This window comes from Heloderma suspectum, chromosome 2 (assembly GCF_057233095.1).
Source record: "Heloderma suspectum isolate Gila_16-S chromosome 2, 16-S_ref, whole genome shotgun sequence".
NCBI lineage: Eukaryota > Metazoa > Chordata > Lepidosauria > Squamata > Helodermatidae > Heloderma > Heloderma suspectum.
Window position 1 is genome coordinate 175,209,365 of NC_139459.1, and position 21,618 is coordinate 175,230,982.

General features: G+C 46.4%; 2 protein-coding genes across 2 annotated transcripts; both read right to left on the minus strand.

Annotated features, from left to right (window-relative positions):
• Positions 1–489: 489 nt before the first annotated feature.
• Positions 490–13,000, minus strand: LOC146353361 (uncharacterized). The gene is made up of 6 exons (XM_084829723.1): positions 12,915–13,000; positions 12,581–12,687; positions 7,754–7,909; positions 7,336–7,436; positions 4,734–5,129; positions 490–1,759 (listed from the first exon to the last, which is right to left on the minus strand). Exons 1-6 carry the CDS (start codon positions 12,998–13,000, stop codon positions 782–784), a joined length of 1,824 nt encoding a protein of 607 aa, XP_084685849.1. The 3' UTR covers positions 490–781.
• A 98-nt stretch (positions 13,001–13,098) lies between these two features.
• LOC146353362 (uncharacterized) lies at positions 13,099–21,384 on the minus strand. The gene is made up of 3 exons (XM_084829724.1): positions 21,306–21,384; positions 21,098–21,201; positions 13,099–14,076 (listed from the first exon to the last, which is right to left on the minus strand). Exons 1-3 carry the CDS (start codon positions 21,382–21,384, stop codon positions 13,099–13,101), a joined length of 1,161 nt encoding a protein of 386 aa, XP_084685850.1.
• Between the last annotated feature and the right edge of the window lie 234 nt (positions 21,385–21,618).

A 21,618-nucleotide genomic window follows, 5' to 3' on the forward strand; every position in this document is an offset into this window, starting at 1 on the left:
GTGGCCATCACTATGTCTTGTGGTAGCAAATTCCATAGTTTGACTATGCGCTGTGTGAAGAAGCCCTTCCTTTTATCTGTCCTGAATCTCCCACCAATCAGCTTCATGGGATGGCCCCACTGGGTTCTAGTATTTTGAGAGAGCGAGAGAATTCTTTCCCTGGTACTACTGTGGAGGGAGGGATACAGGAACCCCTTTCTCTAGGAAACTTACTGATTCCACTCAGCTTGTGGGTATTCAACAATTCATTAGGCCAAGGGATGCGGTTGGTGGGGAGCATTAGCCATTGACCTATAGGCCATTAACGTTACTATAGCAGAAACAAAGCAATGAGAGCCCCAACAAAACATTATTTAAATTTGAGAGGGGGAAAGGATATTTATCCTGAGTTCTGCAAAAGCAGTGAGCCTTCCTTTCCCTAATCCTGAAATGGCACCCCTGTTCTTCCATCCATTTCCATGTACAAAGAGTCAAGACATATTTCTTTTTCAAAAAAGCCTTCACAATTTTATTTACATTCCCTTGAACGTGTTGCAAGGTGAGGAGCTCTTGCCATAAAAAAAAGGTAGCTGTTGTGTCCAGGCACCTAGGAGGTAGAAAGGAACTGCCAGACATGCTCCAGGAAGGGGCCCCTGCCTGCCATGAACAGGAGGGAATTAGTCCTCAGAGCAACAGCAGAACAGGACAGTGCAGAATTCTGGCAGACACATTTTTCCCCAGGACAGGTCATTTGCAACTAGAGCACACCACTCCCCTTGGAAGACAAGTAGTTGCCACAGCTTCACATGGTTGAGCATGACTCATGAAGATGTTCCATCTTGATCTCAACCCGGAAGTCACGATAGGCCAGCCCCTTCCAAGCCCCAATTATACTCAGAAACACCATATCCCCATTAGATTTCACCTTTCGGATGATGGCTGTGAAAGGCACAGCAGCATTATTGTGCTTATAAACTGAGAAGCTGGCTGTGGCTTTGGTCTTGGGGGGCACCTCCACATCCTCCGTTTTCTTCTCGGAAATATGCCTGTTCACAGAGAGGGTCTGCTCATTGTCCTGGCTGTACTTCACAATGGCTGTCGCGTCCTCAACTGTGAAACTACCAGAAGTGGGCAAGCCAAGTCCCCACAGACGGTTCCAGAAAATTATGTCAGTGCTGTCGGACTCCCAAGACACAGTGAAAGTGTGTCGCACTGGGACCTCACTCCGGTTGACATAGGTCTGCTTCTTCAAGGCATGGTGGCGGCACCTCACTCGTGAGAGGTCATTTGGGATAATAGTCACTATTTCAAAGATAGGGGGAAGGAGGTCTCCTATCAAAGGACGGAAACAACAGGTTTCATCAACAAAGAACTTGGCAGCTTCCAACCCGTTGAACTCTCTCTGGATCCTGGAGAAGAAGAGCCCATTATAGGCCTGGAAAGCAACCATGTTGCCTCTGAAGAAGACGTCAAACCTCAGGGATGCATGTTCTGAATAATGGACAGGTTGGATGGGAAAGGTTTTGGGGTCTGTGCCTATATCCACTGGGGCAAGGAACATGCCTACCCAGTTTTTCAGCATAACCTTTCCCGAGGGCAGTCGGGTGACCCAGAATTTGCTCGACATTCTCTTTTCAGATATGCCCTCAATGGCCCATTGGTAGCCACTGCCCAGCGAGTCCCAGTACATGTGGTTGTCCATCTGGAAAGCCACCCCTTCCTCTGCATCAATGTAGGCTTCAAGCTGCCCCAGGCCTTTGGAGAATGCTGGGAAGATCAACTGAAATGAGAGTAGATGCGAGCTTATTTCAAGGGGAATAATCCAAGCTCCGCCCCCACCCTCCCTAGTCATCATTACTACCCCCCCATTTATATGTGAATTCTTCTCCAAGGAGCTCAAGGCAGCACACATGACCCTATGCCACTTCATCCTCACAACAACCATACGAGATAGGCAAGGCTGAGAGATGGTGACCAGCCCAAGATCATGTGGTCAGCTGCATGGCTGAGTGGGGATTTGAACCTTGGCTAGCCCAAGCCTTCTCCAATACTACCCACAGGGGCACTTGTACAGTTCCCTCCTATGAAGGAATTTCCATCAGTGCCTGTTGGATCAAACAATCCCAGCGTCCATTTCAACAAGATACTGTCTCAGCAAAACTGTAAGACATACATCAGGTTAACATTTCTGGAAGACCTGCTTCCTATCTGGAGACCATCACCACAACCCCTAGCTCTAATGCGCTTGTATGGCACAAGTTGCTGAGGCCCACTGGGGCATGTGCAGAGTGCAATGGGGCACTCTGCACATGCACTATAGTTATTTATTTCTTATTACATTTATATCCCACCTTTTTTCCTCTTGCAAGGAACCCAAGGTAGTTAACATGATACTCCTCCTCCACTCCATTTTATCCTCACAACAATCCTGTGAGGTAGGTTAGGCTGAGAGTCAATGACTGGCCCAAAGTCACCCGGTGAGCTTCACGGCTGAGTGAGGACTAGAATCTGGATCTCCCAGTCCAACACTCTAAACACTACACCACACTCACCATTCTAACCACTACACCACCAAGCCCTTCCATTAGTCTATAAATTGAAGGAAACACACCATGATCCTATGCATGTTTACTTGAAAGTAAGCCTCAATGACAGCTTACTTCCAAGTATGCAAGCTTAGGATAGTATATACCCCAGTGCAAGCATCCAATCTGCTGCCAATGAAATAATTTGGTCCATTAGGAGGAAAATGAGAGCTTCCCAGCATTCTGCGACTGTGTAGATATCACTCCAGTTGTGGGTAGTGAAAAGCAAGGCAACTGTTAAAGACAAGAGGAAAGATGGCATAAGGTGATAAGAAGAGCCCTGCTGGATCAGACCACGGGTCCATCTAGTCCAGCATTCTGTTCACACAGCGGCCAAATAACTGTCCACCAGGAACCCACAAGCAAGGCATGAGCACAACAGCACCCTCCCACCCATGTTCTCCAGCAACTGGTGTACATAGGCACACTGCCTCTTATACTGGAGGTAGCATAGAGGCATCAAGACTAGTAGCCATTGATAGCCTTCTTCTCCAGGAATTTGTCTAACCCCCTTTTAAAGCCATCCAAATTGGTGGCCATCACTATGTCTTGTGGTAGCGAATTCCATAGTTTAAGTATGCACTGAGTGAGGAAGAGCATATGTTCCTTGAGATGTCTGACTTGGCCACAGTGACACTTGCCTTAGTTACATCCCATTTGGATTGCTGTAACGTGCTCTACGTGGGGCTGCCTCTGAAGAGTGTTCGGAAACTTCAGCTGGTTCAAGGAGCTGCAGCCAGACTGCTGACTGGGGCTGGCTACAGGGAGCACACAACTCCCCTGCTAAAACAGCTTCACTGGCTCCCAGTCTGTTTCCGGGCACAATTCAAAGTGCTGGTCATGTCCTATAAAGCCCTATACGGCTCGGGTCCAGGTTATCTGAAAGACCGTATTCTCCCCTATGAGCCTACTCGTGCCCTGAGATCTTCAGGGGAAGCCCTTCTCGCCGTCCCGCCACCATCACAGGCACATCTAGTGGGAACACGGGAGAGGGCCTTCTCGATGGCTGCCCATAGGCTCTGGAACTCCCTTCCCATGGAGGCAAGAGTGGCACCCTTCTTGATAGGCTTTCGCAGGCATGTCAACACTTTTTTGTTCCCGCAGGCCTTTGGGGATAGCTAGTCTATACCTGGGAGAATATGACAGATGGATACTATATTTCTTGTCTTTTAACATTTTGATACTTTATACAATTTTAATACTATTGATGATTTAATTATATTTTTAACGTTTGTATACTGCTATTTATAGGTTTTAATTGTCCAAGTTTTGATGTTGTAAAGAGGCCTTGAGTACCAGTATTGGGGGAAAGGTGGGATGATGATGATGATGATGATAGGAAGAAGAAGAACAAGAAGAAGAAGAAGAAGGTCCTTTTACCTGTCCTGAACCTCCCACCAATCAGCTTCATGGGATGGCCCCATTGGGTTCTAGCATTGTGGGAGAGGGAGAAAAATATTTCCCTATCCACTTTCTACATGAGGCATAATTTTGTACACCTTTATCATATCTTCTCTTACTCACCTTTCATCCAAGCTAAACAATCTCAGCTATTGTAACCTTCCCTCATAGGGGAGATGCTCCTGCCCTCTGCTCAATTTAGTTGCCCTTTTCTGCACTTTTTCCAGCTGTACAATACCGTGTTGGTGTTGTTTTTAACGTGCGGTGACTATAGCAGCGCTACGAGGTGGGCGACTCCCAGCTTTGTGCTTATGCCCCAGTTCAATGCCTTCTCTTCCCCACCCACCATCAGCCTTTCAGCACAATTGCACCCAGAAGCTTCCAAATACCCAGGTCCAGACCTCACATTACACAAGTGTGCACAACCTCAGCCTACCAGATTAAAAAGAGGTGGGAGTCAGGAGCAACTGAGAACAGATAAATTGTAGGAGATCCCCCTCCCTAACCCACAAGCCCCTTGGCATTTCATGCTGCAAGTCACTCAGGCCACAAGTGCATGTTTGAGGTAACACGGGGAAGGGGCAGACAAGAGAAGGGTCAGGTTCTCCACCCGCTGAACTCTATTCTCACTCCCTCCCAGAGGTGCTTTGGAAGCTAAACAAGAAGGGCCAGGAGGCCATGCAGCCATGGGCAGTGTGCAGTTCAGCCCCACAGTTCCACTGATCCAGCCAGTCCGCCCCCTTTCAAACCAGACGGCACGGTGCTCACCATTCTAACAGCTCCTGTGGGCCCGCAGTCAGCCACCAGCAAGCTGGAAGAGAGGAAGAGAGGAGTCAAGTTCAGCCACGACATTTGCTCAGATCCATGGAGCGAAGCGGAAGAGGCGAGCTGGGCTGCAGCCCCATCCAGCGGAGCAAAGCAAGCGGCGGAGGGCCGCAGGAGGCGCATCTGCTGGGGCTCCAAGAGCAGCTGAGGCCTCGCTGCCCCTCCTCGCATGATGCATGGAGCACCCAGGAGAGAAGCTGCGTGAGAAAATACGCACGTCCGCATAGCCCACCTCTCGAGGCGGCCCAAGAGGGTGTCTTGCTCAGGGGCCGTCACTCCGTGGTTGAGCTTTGCCCGGAGAAGGTCCCAGGTTCCACCACAGTGTGGAGGGATCACGAACTGGCGCCAGGAAAGACCTTTGCCCAACGCCTTGGGGAGCCACGGCTAGTCATGACAGACAACCCTGGCCTGACTATCTAAAGTGGCTTCAGGAGTTCCTAAGGGCCCCTCTGGAATACTGGAGCTGGCACTGAGGTCAGGCCAGGCCTCCTTCCAAAGCCGTCTGTGTGCAAGTCCTCCTAAGCCAATGCCATCCCCCAGGAGATTGACGGGCGACTTCAAGGCAGGGACAGCTGCACAGATTCTTGGGTGCCACTGCCAGTCTGTTCCCAGGACAATTGCATGCCGGATCTACCATTTCCAATGATCAAGTCCACTTCTCTCCACAATGATCAAGTTAATGACAACCAGGCCAATGAAGACACTGGGAGTACTGCTGCAGAAAGGACGAGACCCACCCTCTGTCCCCGACTCAGAGAGGCCCAGCCTTCACAAACAAAACCTGGAGGGTGCAGTACGCATATGGCGGCGGCAGCAGCAGCATGCACATGGCAGCAGCGCACAGTATGAACTCATATACACCCTTCCACCATATTAGTAAAGTATGCATTAAAAAAAATAAAGCGATTTGCATCCACTATGGCCTGGGGAGGAGGGGGGGATTGGTAATCATCAGATTGCAGCAGGCAGGCATTTTAACCCTTTTCTCCCTTGCTGCAGCCCTGACTTCACTCCTCATTAACTGCTTTTGGCATTCAGATGGTTACTTTCCACCCACCTTCCCACTGTAATACCAAAAAGTATCAGCTTGCCCCCCACAACAGATGCTATTTATACTTTTTAAACGCGCGCACACACACACACACACACACACACTTAACATCACATTTAGTGTGCCCTTTAGCTAGTTAAGCAGGGAATTCCAGTCTTGTCTCCACTCTTGTCTGCACTGTGCAATTCAGTTCACCTTGGCCTCAAACTCATTTTTCTAGTGAAGGCTAACATGGCAGGATTCTGCTCTGTATATAGAGCTCTGACCACTAGGAACAAGCTCACCTGGAAACACCACCCTCTTGATCCTAGTGTGTCGGGGGCGGGGGGGAAGCTCTAGCTCCTTGGTGTGGAGGGTATTCTGTGCATGCTCAGAGGTACATTGCTATAAGAATGGGAAAAGTGTCCTTAATCGTCCCAAGGGCATTTGGCTCCCAAAAGCAGCCTCTTGAGTTGCTAATTATTGAATGCAAAGCATCCTTCTAAAGTCATTTCAGCCCTAGACTGAAAATGATGAAGCTATATCAAGATTTCCAGCACCAACCCCCCCCCCCCGCCCCCTCAGTCAAATGTCAAATACACAATTCAGAGAGATATTATGCTGAAAAGCCTCTCGCTCCAAGAAACAGAGGGGCAATCTGAACATGAGACACATTGGAGAACCTTAACTTTAGTTACATGCAAAATCAGGCCTGAGGATCATGAAGCCCTCCAGATGTTATGGGACTGCAACAACCCTCATCCTCAGCCACTGCCCGTGTGTGTGTGTGTGTGTGTGTGTATGTGTGTGTGTGTGTGTGTGTGTGTATATATACACAATCCGCCACCCCTCCTGATCTATCACCTGAGCAGGGAATTCACCCTGCCACATGGGAGAGCCGGCCTTGAAACTAGGTGTTATATTAACTCACTTTCTCTTTCTGCCAGACAACGTCTGTGAAACAGCTGCTTGAGTTTCAAGGGAAGCTCCCCTTGGCACAGATGAAGGCTTCCTTTGAAATGCAAGCAGCAGCTCCAGTGCTGCCGTTTTTGTCAGGATCAGAGAAAGAGAAGGTGTTAACCTTCCTTGCCCCTCCTACAAGCCCAAGACTGCAATTTACATAGCAGGCACATTAGATGTGCTGTTAATTGCCAGTCAGCAGTGAGTTTGGCCCTTGAAGAGAGCAAGGGAGGTGGCCTACGCATCTGAATAGGAGGAAGGGAGAAAGGGGGCAATCAGTAGAAAAGGAAGAGGAGCCGGCCCAGAGTTAGAATGGTGGGGCAAAGCAAGCAGAAAAAGAAAGTTGGGGCTTCTGGTCACAAGCCCACCCTTTGTGGAGTATCTCATTAGCAGCAAATGTTGAAGAGAAATTGAGTCAACTGCATTTAGAGCAGAAGGAAAGCCTTTCCCTCCAAAATATAAGGGGCAAGGTAGATGCCTGGTCTATTGGTAGAGCTATCTCTATGTTCATGAGCAGATAAGCTCAGTATTTTCAGAAGAACCTATTAAGCTTACAGGCTTAAGCACATTTACAAGGGAGCAAGTCTCATTGAACTCACTTCTCTGAACACAGTTGCTTAGGACCCTGTTGTAGGCTTCCTTGAAACAGGTTTCACCTGAAGAAGACATTTTTGGAAGGAAAAACAAGAGCCTAACAAAGTAATAAACTTACAAAACAGAAAGCAGACTTCAGGACAAGTCACCCAAAGACACACTAAAGAACAAAAACAAATCCCTCCATGGCTTCAAAGCCTCGGGGATTGTAAAAGCTCCCACATTTCCTAGAAATACTCACCACAAAGATCAGCCCAGTGCCTGACCACTCACTCTTGTTGAGGAAAGAAAGGGGAATAGCCAGGCTTGAGCCTCCAGGACCTTTTATGCCTCCCACAGCTCCTGTGTCAATCAAAAGGAAAAGGACACAGCTGATTACAACTGAAGGTGATGAAAGGGAGATTCAAGGTGTGGATGAAGGTGTGGATGAAAGGGAGATTCAAAATGGATCGGTGCTTTTTTAGGGCTGATAAAGTATAAGGGCGCGTGTGGTCTTCCTTGGTGGCAGGTGGCTTGCAGTAGAATTCCATCATATCTGCTCCAAGATTAGGCAAACACTCATCTCACCAGTTATTAATAATAATAATAATTTGATCAGAATGTTAAATAGGGGCAACACCTCCAGGATTGGTTACTAGAATGTGGGTGGTTCAGGCAATCTACTCCCTACCCCACCAGCAGCTGTTCTTCTATGTGTGGTGTGCATCCCACATTCAAGAGTGATTCTATATCTGGAGAGAGCCTACATTAGGGTAGCTCATATCACTGTGGTGTGGTATCCACCAGTGTGATCAACTAGAATCTATTGGTTTTTTTGCACATGCGTGCATGGCACGCGCGCACACACACACACACACACAATTGCAATTTTAACAAAACAAAAAGAAGGGGGGAAACAACAAGCAACAACAAAAAGAACATAAAAGGCAAATCCAATAACTGTTCACAACACCATTAATAAAAAAAGAGAACGACATCCAACACTTCTCTTTCAAATATATATGTTAATTTAAGCAGTCCGTATATCTAAATAAGCATCCAAATGAAACAAGAGCAGTAAGATCTTCAGAACGTTAAATGCTAGGTGGTGGGTGTTTATCCTCCCAGGCTTGAAGTATGAGTCTCTTTGTAACTGTAAGGGCTCTCAAAGTTCACTTTTGCTATCCCTCTGTTAGTCCCCACACCATATTAAAAACCATGAAAAATGAACATTTGCAATTATCACAGATTTTTCAAAAACAAAACGTATGCACGCAATGACTTCCAACCAGGAACGAACCACTACAGGACATGCCGACATGTAATGAGGACAATGACGCCTCATGGTCTGCGTTCCATCACCAGCATCGAACAGAGCAAGCCAGTTCCTTCTTAACAATCCTCTGTGATGAACAATATACATGAAACATCATTTTTTGTTGAATCAGCCTCAGGTTAAATCCTAGAGAAATAGTACATATGCAAGGTTGATTAGGCTGTATGTTGTTGTTCAGTCATTCAGTCGTGTCCGACTCTTCATGACCCATGGACCATAACATGCCAGGCCTTCCTGTCCTGTGCTCTCTCCCAGAGTGTGCTCAGGTCCATATTCATTGCTTCGGTGATGCTATCTAGCCATCTCATCCTTTGCCGTCCCCTTCTCCTTTTGCCTTCAATCTTTCCTAGCATCAGGGTCTTTTCCAGGGAGTTTTCTCTTCGCATTAGGTGGCCAAAATAGTTGAGCTTCAGCTTCACTATCTATCCTTCCAATGAGCCCTAAGGGTTGATTTCCTTTAGGATGGACTGATTTGACCTCCTTGCAGTCCAGGGGACTCATAAGAGTCTTCTCCAGCACCACAGTTCGAAGGCATCGATTCTTTGGCACTCAGCCTTCCTTATAGTCCAGCTCTCACAGCCATACGTTGCTACTGGGAAAACCATAGCTGTGATTATACGGACATTTGTCAGCAAGGTGATGTCTCTGCTTCTTACTATGCTGTCTAGGTTTGCCATAGCTTTCCTCCCAAGGAGCAAGCATCTTTTAATTTCATGGCTACAGTCACCGTCTGCAGTGATCTTGGAGCCCAAGAAAATAAAATCTGTACTGCTTCCATTTCTTCCCCTTCTATATGCCAGGAAGTGATGGGGCCAGATGCCATGATTTTAGTTTTTTTAATGTTGAGTTTCAAACCAGCTTTTGTACTCTCCACTTTCACCCTCAACAAGAGGCTCTTTAGATCCTTTTCGCTTTCTGCCATTAGGGTGGTATCGTCTGCATTCCAATTCCCTATTCCATTCCTCTCTAACGTTCTGAACATCCACTTTATTGCATTCCAAAAGATACTTATCAACACCTAATATAGGCTTGGCTTTCAGTAAAGAACCAATTAATACAATTCTAGAGCAGCCCAGATCTTTGGGGGGGCTTGATTTGTTCAGGTGCTGACCTAGAAAACTGCGTGATCTCCCTAATTTCATACCATGCAACAATCTGCCATAGACTTGGTCTAACGCCTTGCCCCGATGTGATGTTTCAGTTCTTTGTGTGTGGAGTGGACAGATGTTCTAGCTGAACCATTTCAAGGTGGAGACCATCACCCTTTTCCCAGAGCAAGAGCACAAGACTTGGCCTCCTATCCAGCTAGTGACATGATTGCAGCAAAGAAAGGATTGGGCTAGCTTAGAACAGGTCTCCTTGATATGCTAAGTTTCGTTCTTGTGGGGCATATTAACCAGTGGGGAATATTCCAAAATGTTATTTCGACCTGCAATCTGTAGTGGTACCATCCATTCTCTGCTCAGCCAGAATTGCATGCAGCGGTGCCAGATGTGTGAGAATCCTTGAATCATCCATGGCTACAGAATGCTAACAGACTCTGTCTTGAGGAGGAACACAGAAAAGCCAAGAGGAGCGATGGAACAGAGGGGAGGAATCCTGAAGAGCAGCTCTCTGCACTGCAACGTTTGTTGCAGACCCTGCTTGTACATACATAACTATGAACCTCTCTAGGAGGTACAAGAATTTTTGCAAAGTTTGTGTCCAAATGAAGTGGAATTCAGACTTATTCAGTGCACTCAGAGCAGCATCGATATTCTGGGAGTGCCGCATAAAGCTGTTCTAACTCTGGCCAACTCTCATACAAAAGTGTGTGGGACAGAATTTGGGGGGGGTGGAATCCTCTGCTCTACTGTGCAAACAAGAATTCTGGTCACATGTCCACTCCCCCTGAAACAGCAGCGTGTTACTGAGTGTGGTAAAGTGCATGCAACAGTACTGTGGTGAGTGAAGAGTTAAAAATTTGTAGGAGAGTCCATCTCTCTGAGAGGCAGCTTGGGAAGAAGAATCGCTTGTTGATACCTTTAAGATGGCTGATTATATTTAGAGGCTATAGGCCTCAATTATGTTTTATACAAGAATAAATGCTGGAAGTGTATTTATTGCATTTATATCCTACCTTTTTTCCTCTTGCAAGCAATCGAAGGCAGCTTATATGGTCCTCCTCCTCCTCTGCATTTTATCCTCACAACAGCCCTGTGAGGTAGGTTAGGCTGAGAATCAGTGATTGTCCCAAAGTCACCCAGTGAACTTCATGGCTGAGCAGGAATTAGAACCCAGATCTCCTGAGTCCAAGACAGTCACCACTACAACACACTGGCTCTCATAATATGTAAGATGCTATGTTAATTCATAAGATGCTGTGTCTATTCTTCGTGGGAGGCAGGTAACACCACTGAATCTCTATTACAACAAGCGGTGATGAGGACAAGTTCTGTCCATCCTGAGAGACTTCTACACACTGTCAAGGAGGCTTCTCCAAACTGGTTCCTTCCACATGTGTTGGACAGCAACTCTGATCATTCCATGCTGGGTGGAAATGATTGGAGTTATGGTTTAACACATTTGGAAGGCACCTGGTCAGGGAAGGCTCCTTTAGAGTGGCAGAGGGTAAGGCAAAGATAGGCAACTTGGGCTCTCCAGATGTTTTGGCCTACAACTCCTGCAATCCCTCAACATTGCCTATACTAGATGGGGCTGATAGGAATTGTAGGCTAAAACACCTGAAGGGTGACAAGTTGCCCACCCCAGGGTAAGGGTAAACTGTTGCAAAATGGATTCCCTGCCTGAAGTAGTAGATTCAACTTTGGTAGAAAACAAGACATTCTGCTGTGATATCCAATGATTGAAGCAGTTGTTGATAGCCAGAGGTGTGCAGGCTGAGGCTATTTTCCCATCTTCCATGGGGAAATGTTTTGTATTGCTGACTGACTGATTTTACTGAGCAGCACTGAGGTCTACAGTTTTGAAGTGAAAATGAAGGAAGCAGCCACCAGACTTGGATAGAGGCAGTCCAAGTACAAATGCATCAGGCCTAATCTACCTCAGATATGCAAGTTATACCATTCAAGTATAATGGTTGGCCTTTATTTTCCAAGACATTTCTCCTTCTCTTGTGTGGGGTGGGTGAGGGGTCAGATTTCACTAGCCCTAACAGAAGCCTTTCTCAGCTATTTCCAAGGCTAAAGTCAAATTGGTCAAGAGGCACCAAACAGCCACTCCAAACTATATTTTTGAACAGCATTGCACACCATATGGGGTTCCTAATAAAGGCTTATCCTGCAGTCAGTCTCCTATCAGAATGCTTTTCTACACAAGGCTGTATCTGCTTTCAGTTTTGTTGCAGAATTAAGATCTGAGCATTACATGAGGAGTGTTTCCTTTCCTGCTTTTCCACTTCATAACCTCTAGGTGGCAGTGTGGTGTAGTGCAAATACACAAGAGGAAGTCACGCTTTGCTTTCACAATTAAATGCTGAATTTTCCCTGCTCTAAAAGAACTCTCCAAAAGTGGTGGTTAGATACAGAAATGAAACTGGAGGGTCATGTTGTCACTTAAAGAACCCCTAAACAACCATGAGTAGGGAATGACAAGCATCTGATCAATGCATCGTGCAGAAAAGCACATTGTCTATAGCTACCATGATCTTTGAGGGACCGAAGACTGAAGTGTGCTTTAGCCCTCTGGGGTAAGGTGATTATGCCACTGTAAATTTGTAAACCACAAGCCTACAGACCAGGGGGTAGCCTGTGTCCACTGCAAGTTTCCAAGCCACTGTGAAAAATCTGAAAGTAAAGCTCTTGGTGTTACTATTTCCCCGAAAGAAGGTAGGTTTCCTGATCTGACTGCACTACTGCTTCTTTCTCCTGATCTCTCATAACCTAAACCTACCCATGCTGCCCCTACCATGGCACACTGTGCCACTGACACTCCACAGTTCACCAGTGTGCCAACGTTGCGATTCCATAAACATAACAATGAGAACCACAGCAAGGGCTCTTTAAATGTGAGAGCGGGGAAGGATATTTAACCTTCAAGTGATCCAAGATCAGGGAACCTTCCCTCCCCTGAAATGGCACCCCTACACTTCCCAGGATCTTCATGCACAAAGACAGCCAAGACACTTGTTTTAAAAAGGCTACACAACTTTATTGACATTCTCGTGACTGTGCTGCAAGGTGAGGTGCTCTTTCCATTAAAAAAGGTAGCTATCGTGTTCAGGTACCCAGGAAATAAAAAGGGACTGCTGGAGATGCTGTAGGAGGGAGCAGCCCCAGCCTGGATGCACTCCTCAGAGCAACAGCAGACCATGACAGGCCAGAATTCTGGCAGCCACATTTTCCCCCAGGAGTGGGTCATCTCCAATCTGGTACACAGTTCCCCTTGGAAGACCAGGAGTTGCCACAGCTTCATGTGGCTGTGCATGACTCATGCAGTCTCTCCAGCGTGATCTCAACCTGGAGGTCCTGATAGACCAGCCCCTTCCAGGCACCCCCTTCATGCAACATCACCACATCCCCATTTGATTTCATCTTTCGGACAACGGCTGTGAAAGGCACAACAGCAGTATTGTGCTTATGGACATACAGTTTGGCTGTGGCTCTGGTCTTGGGGGGCATCTCCACCTCTGCTGTTTGCCACTCAGAAATCTGCCTGAGCACAGAGATGGCATCTTCATTGTCCCAGGTATATGTGACGGTGGGTTTCGCCTCCCTAACTATGAAACTACAGGAAGAGGGGATACCAAGCCCCCACAGGCGATGCCAGACAATCCTGTCAGTGCACTGCGTTTCCCAAGTCATGATGAAAGTGTGTCGCACTGGGACATCACTTCGGTTGACGTAGGTCTCTTTCTTCATGAAACAGCGGTGGCATCTCACTCCAGAGAGGTCTTTTGGGATCACACTCATTATGTCGATGGTAGGGGGAAGGAGGTCTCCAATCAAGGGCCGGAAAAAGCACATGTAATCTGCAAAGAACTTGGCTGCTTCCAGCCCATTGAACTCTCTATAGATTCTGGACAAGAAGAGACCATTATAGGCCCGGAAAGCTACTGAATTGCCACTGAAAAATACATCAAAATGCAGAGACGGATCTTGTGAGTACAGAACCGGTTGGATGGGAAAGGATTCTGGGTCTATCCCTACCTTCACTGGAGCAAGGAACATGCCTACCCAGTTTTGCAGCATAACCTTTCCTGAGGGCAGACGGGTGACCCAGAATTTGCTTGACTGTCTCTTTGCAGGTATGCCCTCGATAGTCCATTGGCAGCCACTGCCCAGCGAGTCCCAGAACAGGCCGTTGTCCATCTCAAAAGCCACCCCTTCTTCCACACCAGTGTAGGCTTCAAGCTGGCCCAGGCCTTTGGAGACTAGTGAGAAGGCGACCTGGAATGGGAGTAGATGTTAGCTCATTTCAGGGGAATGATTCAAGGTCCTGTGTGGTCATCCCCAGTACCACCCTATCCAAGATCTAGCCCCACTAGCCCTAGTCTTAATGACTACCAACATTTATGTGCCACCTCTTCTCTAAGAAGCTTAAGGAGGCATACGTGGCTTTCACTCCCCATTTTATCCTCACACCAACCCTGTGAGGTAGGGTAGGCTGAGAGATATTGATGGGCCCAAGTTCCCCCAATCAGCAACCTGGGTCTCCCCAGTCCTAGTCTGACAGTAGCCATAGTGGCACTTGTGCAAGTCCCACTCATCAAGGGATTTCTGTCAACAACACATCTTAAGGAGCGCCTCCAGCAACACCAGACAGGCCGCTTAACAAGATCAGCCTCGGATGGCCTTCTCTCTGTCCCATCAGCCAGGACAGCTAGACTGGTGGGGATGAGGGAGAGGGCCTTTTCTGTGGTGACCCCCACTCTGTGGAACTCCCTCCCTAGGGAACTCTGCCATGCCCCCTCTTTAATGAGCTTCCACTGTGCATTAAAAACATGGTTGCTCAGGCAGGCATTTGGGGTGGGTTAGGGTATTTTAGAAAATGTTTTTACTGTAGAATTTTATTGTTTTAAACTGTTTTATTATATACTTTGTACATCACCCAGAGTGGCTGAGTGACCAGACAGATGGGTGATTAATACATTTAATAAATAAATAAATTCCCGGTGTCCATTGCAACGAAATGCCAACTGAGCAAAATTATAGAATTCATCAGGTTAAACTGCCTTCTTCCTGGAAGCCCTGCTCCCCACCCCTAGTATGACACAAGTTGCTGAGACCCAGAAATGGAGCAATCTGCACATCCTCCATGACACCATCGCTGAATCAGGTCTGGCACGGTCCACGAATTGGTGAGTTTTTAACGCAACATACCTGCACATTTTAATACATTTTTAAGTAGCACTTTTAAAAATTAGACTTTTAAAATACAAAATGGTTCTTATATTCATAGGTTTTGATGCTGCAGTGTCCTTTCTGGATTGTGATTGTGAGGAATGTGGCCTGTAAAATGTGTCTGTATAGAAAAGCTTTCTTACTTTTGTACCTTTTACATGCTAGACCATTTTTATGTACTAGACCACTGATGAAGACATTCTGTCAAAATGCATTTGGTTTTGCTTTTACTTGGTACTGGTGACTTCTGGTACTGTAGGGCATTTCAGCACAATAATATTGTACCTTCCTCTGTTGTTTTAATATATGCTTTTAGCTTGCATTGATAAAGTTATACTATCAGATATTCTTGTATACATGATTCTTCATCAGTTAAGGCCATCCCAGTTGTTGTACTGTTCAGGGTTGGGATACATTTCTTGTTTTGTTTGGGCTGCTTTGTGGACTGTCGCCAAATCCCTCAAGACGTCCACACATTCAGTGAACACAGAAAGATCTTGTGCATGCTTAGTTGAAAGTAAACCTTACCAGAGTTCAGAAAGATCTTACTTCCAAGCATGCATGCTTAGGATGGAAACATCCCAAGGCAAGCATCCAGCATGTGAATCTCCCACTGTCTGTTTGAAGGCAAAAGAAAGCTTCCCAGCACTCTGAAGCTACACAGATATCGTTGCAATTGTGGGTAGTGACAGGCAACTGTTAAAGGCAAGAGGAAAGATGGCAGCACTATGGCATAGGTGGGGTTCATGCTTATCCAGTCCACAGTTCAATGCCTTCTCTTCCCCGCCTACCATCAGCCTATTAACACAACTGCACCAAGATATTTGTGAAGCGCCCAGAGCACTTCAGCTATTGAGCAGTATAGAAATGAAATAAATAAATAAATAAAAATAAAGATGCCTTCAACACTCAGGACAGGACTACATGATACACAAGTATTTGCAACATCAGCCCACAAGCCCTTTTTAGATTGAAAAGAAGGGGCAACTAATCCCTACTTCTCCCCCCGCAAAAAAAAAATCTGCCATTTCTCTGCTCCATGTCACCCACCAGGTTTCAAATCAAATGCGTGTTTGAGATAATTTGATGTGGGGAAGTGGCCAGCAGGGAAAATGTTATGCACTCCTCTTTCCACCACCAGACTCTCTGTTCAGTCACTCCTACCAGAAACTGCTTTCCAAGCTAAACAGGAAGGCCCATCAGACTATACAGTTCCAAGGAGTGCAAAATTTGGCCCCACAATTCCAGCCCCTCTGCCCCCCATCAAACCGGATCATTTTATGCTCACCATTCTAAAAAGTTCCGTGGGCCTCTCAGCCAGTCACCAGTGAGCTGGAAGAGGAAGAGAGGTGTTACGTTCATCCATTACATTGTTCAGAACCTTAGAAACAAGCAGAAAAGGCATGCAGTGCCCAAATGGCAACTTGTGCACCAAAATGGAGTTTCAGAAACTGGACAGACTGCTAATCTGGAAAAAAGCCACAGCCCCATCCATTGGAACAGGGAAAGCGCTGAGAGCTGCAGGGTTGGGAATTTTCTGGGAGTCCAAGAGGAGCCAAGGACTCACAGACTCCTTCTCACACTATGCATGGAGCACCTGAGACGAGAGGTAGCATGAGAAAATACACACTAAGGGTGTCTAACCAGCAGTTCTAGTCCGACCCCTTGGACCAAGCTACCTCCCAACCCCACCACACACACGCACACCTTAAGCCAAGAATAGCATTCTTACTAAATACAGGGGAGGTGCCATAGCTCTGTGGTACAGCACATAATTTGCATTCTAAAGATCCCAGGTTCAAACCACAGAACGAAGGGATTAGAAGCAAGTGCTAAATGAAAATACTTTTACCAATCACGTTGAAGAGCCACCACCAGCCATAGGAGATAACCCTGGCCTGACACTGTCTAAAGCACCTTCAGATGTTCAGATGTTCCTTCAGACCGGGTTTTCCCCATTTGGGTAGACTCTGCGGACTTGCAGACTGCTTTTCTAGCTTTCTGGAATTTTGTGCAAATTTAATAGAAAAAATATGCATAAAAAAGCCAAAAATGTGCATTCCCCCCATAGACTAAAGTACTGAGGGGGTTGCGCATTTTTGCAAGTGCAAATTCACACAAACAGATTTGTGCAAATTCAGGAACTCAAAAAAATCCAATTCCATCGATGAGCAGATGACAGAACAAAAGGCACTTGAAAATCCACAAAATGCAGACGGAACAGATTTTACATAATCCATACATCCCTAACTGTGTGCACACAATTGTAGTACAATATATGTTACACCTCCCACCACATGTGTAGTGTGCATTTTTTGAATAATGCAAGTTGTACCTACTGTGGCCAGGAAAGCAGGGTGTAACTGATAAATCGAAATTAAAGCAGGCAGGCATGTAACCCTTTTATCCCTTGCAGCTGCCCTGATAATTCACACTTCAGAAGCTGCTGGGGGGGGGGAATTGGGAGGGTTGAACTCCCCGCACTTGCCTCCTATAATGCCAATAATCATCAGCTAATAGATGCTATTTGCACTTAAAACAGCATGTATGCATTTAACATCACATCTAGTTTGGCCCTTTGCTAGTAAACAATGAGATTTAACTTACTTGCCTCAAACCTTTTATTCAAGCAATGTCTAGAAGGTTGAGAGAATGCTGGTTGGTATATGCAGCGCTAACCAATAGGATCAATTCACTAAGAAACACTTTTAGATAAGAATGCAAAACCTGCCCGGCTGATCATCCCAAGGAGCTTCTATTCCAGAATTCCATTTGCTAAAGTAACCAAAGTGATGTAGGCCATAAAGATGGTTACAGAGGGGAGCAATCTTGTAAGCCTTTACTTTTAGTATGAAATGTAACTGTCCAGATGAAGTGTGTTTACTTACTGCTGTTTGCAATAAGACCCAAGTGACAGAGCAGGGCTGAAGAAAAACAGACATATTTCCCATGGTTTACAGCAAAGAAAAGCCCTGACCCTTTTGCACGGACTGCCTTAGTTCCAGGCCATGTCTCCACCATTTGCAAAGCAGGTCCAAACTAGATGTTATGCTGAGATGGTAGGGGGGATCCTTAGCTCAGTAGTAGAGCATATGCTTTGTATGCTAAAGGTCGCAGATTTAATCCTTAGCAACTCCAGGGAGGGTTGGGAAAGACTCCTGCCTGAAATCCTGGAGAACTACTGCTGATCAGTAACCTGGTTCACATGTAACAACAACCCAGAATATGGACTGAATATGGGTTGTTGATGAATCATGGGTTGTTACATGCAAACCCTGCACTGTGGTTTAACTATGGGTTGTTAACCACAAGCAACTCAAGAGTTCACGACCCAACAACAAACCATGGTTTCTCTTCCTGGGTTGTTCGTGGTTAACAATCCATACTTAAACCATAGTGTGGGGCTCACACATAATGAAAACCCACAATTCACTAACAACCCATATTCATCCAATACTCAACCCATACTCTGGGTTGTTGTTACATTTGAACCAATGTGAGCTAGATGGGACAGTGGCAATACGTTCCAGATGTTAAACAGATGAATCTAGTTCACATGCATGTTAACTAAGTTAGTTAACATAATTTTTCTTGTATAAATAACAGCTGCGGAATCAGAGAGTGTTGGGAGTGGGGAGTTTCACTCCCCCTTCCTCCAAAGCGGCTATGTACATTTCAAGGCAAGCTCCCATTGGCACAGATGGAGACTTCCCTTCAGATGCCCACAGCAGCTCCAGAATGGCCACTTGGGTCAAGTTCGTGGCTAGCAAAAAAGGAAGGAAAAGAGTTAATCTCCCCCTCCCACTATCTGAAGAGCACTCCTTGCACACTACCAGAATTCAGGCAACTAACATCGCATCTGGTTTGGCCCTTAAAGGCAGCAACAGGGAGGAGCTACACAGACAAAGAAATTGAAGAAAGGTGATGGGAAAGAAAGAAAGAAAGCCCCGCCCCAAATATGTATGTGGGTGGCTGGTCTATTAGTAGAATTATCCCAGGTTCATGAGTGGGCAACAGTCCTAAGCACACTCATAAGTGCCCCATTGAACTCCTCTGAAAAAGGATCTTGCTGTAGGCCTCTTTGAAATAGACTACACCTGAACAGGACACATTTTAGGGAAGAAAAAGCCCAACAAATGTACAAAGCAGAAAGCAGACTTCAAGAGAAGCTATCCAAAGATACACCAAAGAACAAAGCCAGATCCCTCCATAGCTTAAAAGTCTCAGGGGTTGTAAAGGCTCCCACATTTCCTAGAAATACTCACCACAAAGATCAGCCCAGTGCCTGACCACTCACTCTTGTTGAGGAAAGAAAGGGGAATAGCCAGGCTTGAGCCTCCAGGACCTTTTATGCCTCCCACAATTCCGGTGTCAATCAAAAGGAAAAGGGCACAGCTGACTGTAGTTGAAGACAGCACCGTGTCTCTGATGGGATGAAAGGGGAACTCCAAATGGATAAATTCTCTTTTAGGGCTGAGAAAATAAAAAGGGAAGGGGATGGGTTACCTCAGTGGCAGGTGGTTTGCAGTGCAACGCTATCGTATCTGCTCCATGATCAGTTAAACACTCACCTCATTATTTTCATTTATGTATCTGATCTGACTACTAAATAAGGATCACACCTCCTGGATTGGTTACTAGAACTAGTAAGAGGGTGATCCATGTAATCTTCTCTCTGCCCCAATGTTAGCTGTGCAGTTAATCCCGTCATCAGTGCTTCTGTGCACCCCACATACAGTAGCAGTTGACTCTATATTTGTTGAGAGCCTGCATTACTTTAGTTCATATCCCTGTGGTGTGGGATCTGCTAGATCAGAGGTAGGCAAGCTTTTTGGCACATCTGGCAATTTGAGAAACTGCCCTGGGCACCACCACAAAATGGCTGCCATGGGAGGTGTAGCAATATTTGAGTTCAAAGGAGTGTGTTTTTTTTATGTTTTGGAGGTCAGACCACACCTCTGCCTTGTACTTGGCTAAGTCACTGTTCTTTTAGTCCCATTTCTGGGAAATGTTTTCTGACCGCCGATGCCCACACCATGGCACCCATTTTATGAATAGGAAAGGTCCCACCATGGCAGCTATTTTGTGACAGAGCTCACAACACATTCACATTTCCAAATGTGTCCACAAACCCAAAAGGTTGGGGATCCCTGGCTGATGTTTCCTATCCCCTTGGTCATGTGAGTACAGCAGGGAAAGGACTGGGCTAGCCTAGAACAACTCTCCTTAATATGCTTAGTTTCCTGCTTGTGGGGTATTTTAACCAGAGGAGGGAGAACACTCCAAGTTATTAGCTCCATGTGCCGTCTGAAGTGGCACCATCCATTCTACCCCCTCATCCTGCTTCTGTTGCTCAGCCGGAGTTACATGCAGTACGGCCAGACGTGCAAAAATGCTGGTATCATTAGTCCCTCTGTTTCCGATGTTTCAGCTGTGAATGCCTAAACCACCCACATGCAAAAGGGGGGTATCAACAGGTTTGGAGGACCCCAGGATTTAGGGGAAAAAGAACCTATGGGGAGACCTCCCCCCCCAAAAAAAACTGGTCCAGTGAGAACTGAGAAGGATCGGTGGTGACGGAGTGCTGACCAACTGTTAGAGGTGAGCACAGAAAAGCAGAGGAGAGCAATGAACTAGGGTGGCTGGAATCCCAAAGATCAGCTCTCCCCACTGTGAAATGAGTGTTGGAACAGAACACTTTGAGTTCAAAAGAGTGCTTTTGTGTTTTGGAACTCAGCCCCCACCTATGCCTTATACTTCAGTTACTGGGGAAAATATTTTTCTTTTAGACTTACCAGCTTGCCTCCTGGAAAATGGGTGCTTTATAACTGGCCATGCCCACCATAGTAGCCATTTTGTGAGAGCACCCACAACACACTCTCAGAATTCCAAAGGTGCCTGCCAGCCCCAAAAGGTTGAGGACCATTGCCTTAACACCTTATTCGAAAAGTCTTTTGTTCCAGAAAAGGCTGCATAGGCAAAGGCCTCGTGGTAGCCAGGAGCAAAAGGATCCCAGTGGTAATATGCTAACTAGCCACCTTTGCTGTAATTTCAGTTCATGACATACGTGCATGTTGTGTCCTGTGCTACTGGGAACTGCCCCTGTGCAAGTACGCAAAGCCTGGGAACTCCAGATATACACCAGTGTCTCCCCAGCTTTCAAGTCACCACCTAGTAAAGCAACCCACCAGAGTAACACAAATTGGCCAACCTCAAGCTTTCTCCAACCTGGTGCCCTCTGGATGCTTTGGACTACAGCTCCCAGCATTCCTCACTTTTCGCAATGCTAATTGGGGCTGATGGAAGTTGAAGTCCAAAACAACTGGAGGGCACGTGGTTGTGGACGGCTGTCATAACCTATCCATGCTGTCTCTCATATAGCACAGCCTCTGCCATTGACAGCTCACCAGTGTGCCAACAACGTTGTGGTTCCATAACAATGAGAACCATGGCAAGGGCTCTTTAAATGTGAGAGCGGGGAAGCATATTTAATCTTCAAGTGATCCAAGAACACGGAACCTCCCCTCCCCTGAAATGGCACCCCTACTCTTCCCAGGATCTTCATGCACAAAGACAGCCAAGACGCTT

What these genes read in the sequence shown, in the direction of transcription:
- LOC146353361 (XM_084829723.1), bottom strand. Translation starts at nt 13,000, where the DNA reads ATGGTCTGCTGTTGCTCTGAGGAGTGCATCCAGGCTGGGGCTGCTCCC. An exon ending in CCCTTTCATCACCTTCAGTT is followed by an intron (nt 7,437 to 7,753) that starts GTAATCAGCTGT and finishes TGTCTTCTTCAG; the next exon opens with GTGAAACCTGTTTCAAGGAA. An exon ending in CCACAGGAGCTGTTAGAATG is followed by an intron (nt 1,760 to 4,733) that starts GTGAGCACCGTG and finishes CTCTCATTTCAG; the next exon opens with TTGATCTTCCCAGCATTCTC.
- LOC146353362 (XM_084829724.1), bottom strand. Translation starts at nt 21,384, where the DNA reads ATGACAGCCGTCCACAACCACGTGCCCTCCAGTTGTTTTGGACTTCAA. An exon ending in CCCAATTAGCATTGCGAAAA is followed by an intron (nt 21,202 to 21,305) that starts GTGAGGAATGCT and finishes TTGCTTTACTAG; the next exon opens with GTGGTGACTTGAAAGCTGGG. An exon ending in GCACAGGACACAACATGCAC is followed by an intron (nt 14,077 to 21,097) that starts GTATGTCATGAA and finishes CTCCCATTCCAG; the next exon opens with GTCGCCTTCTCACTAGTCTC.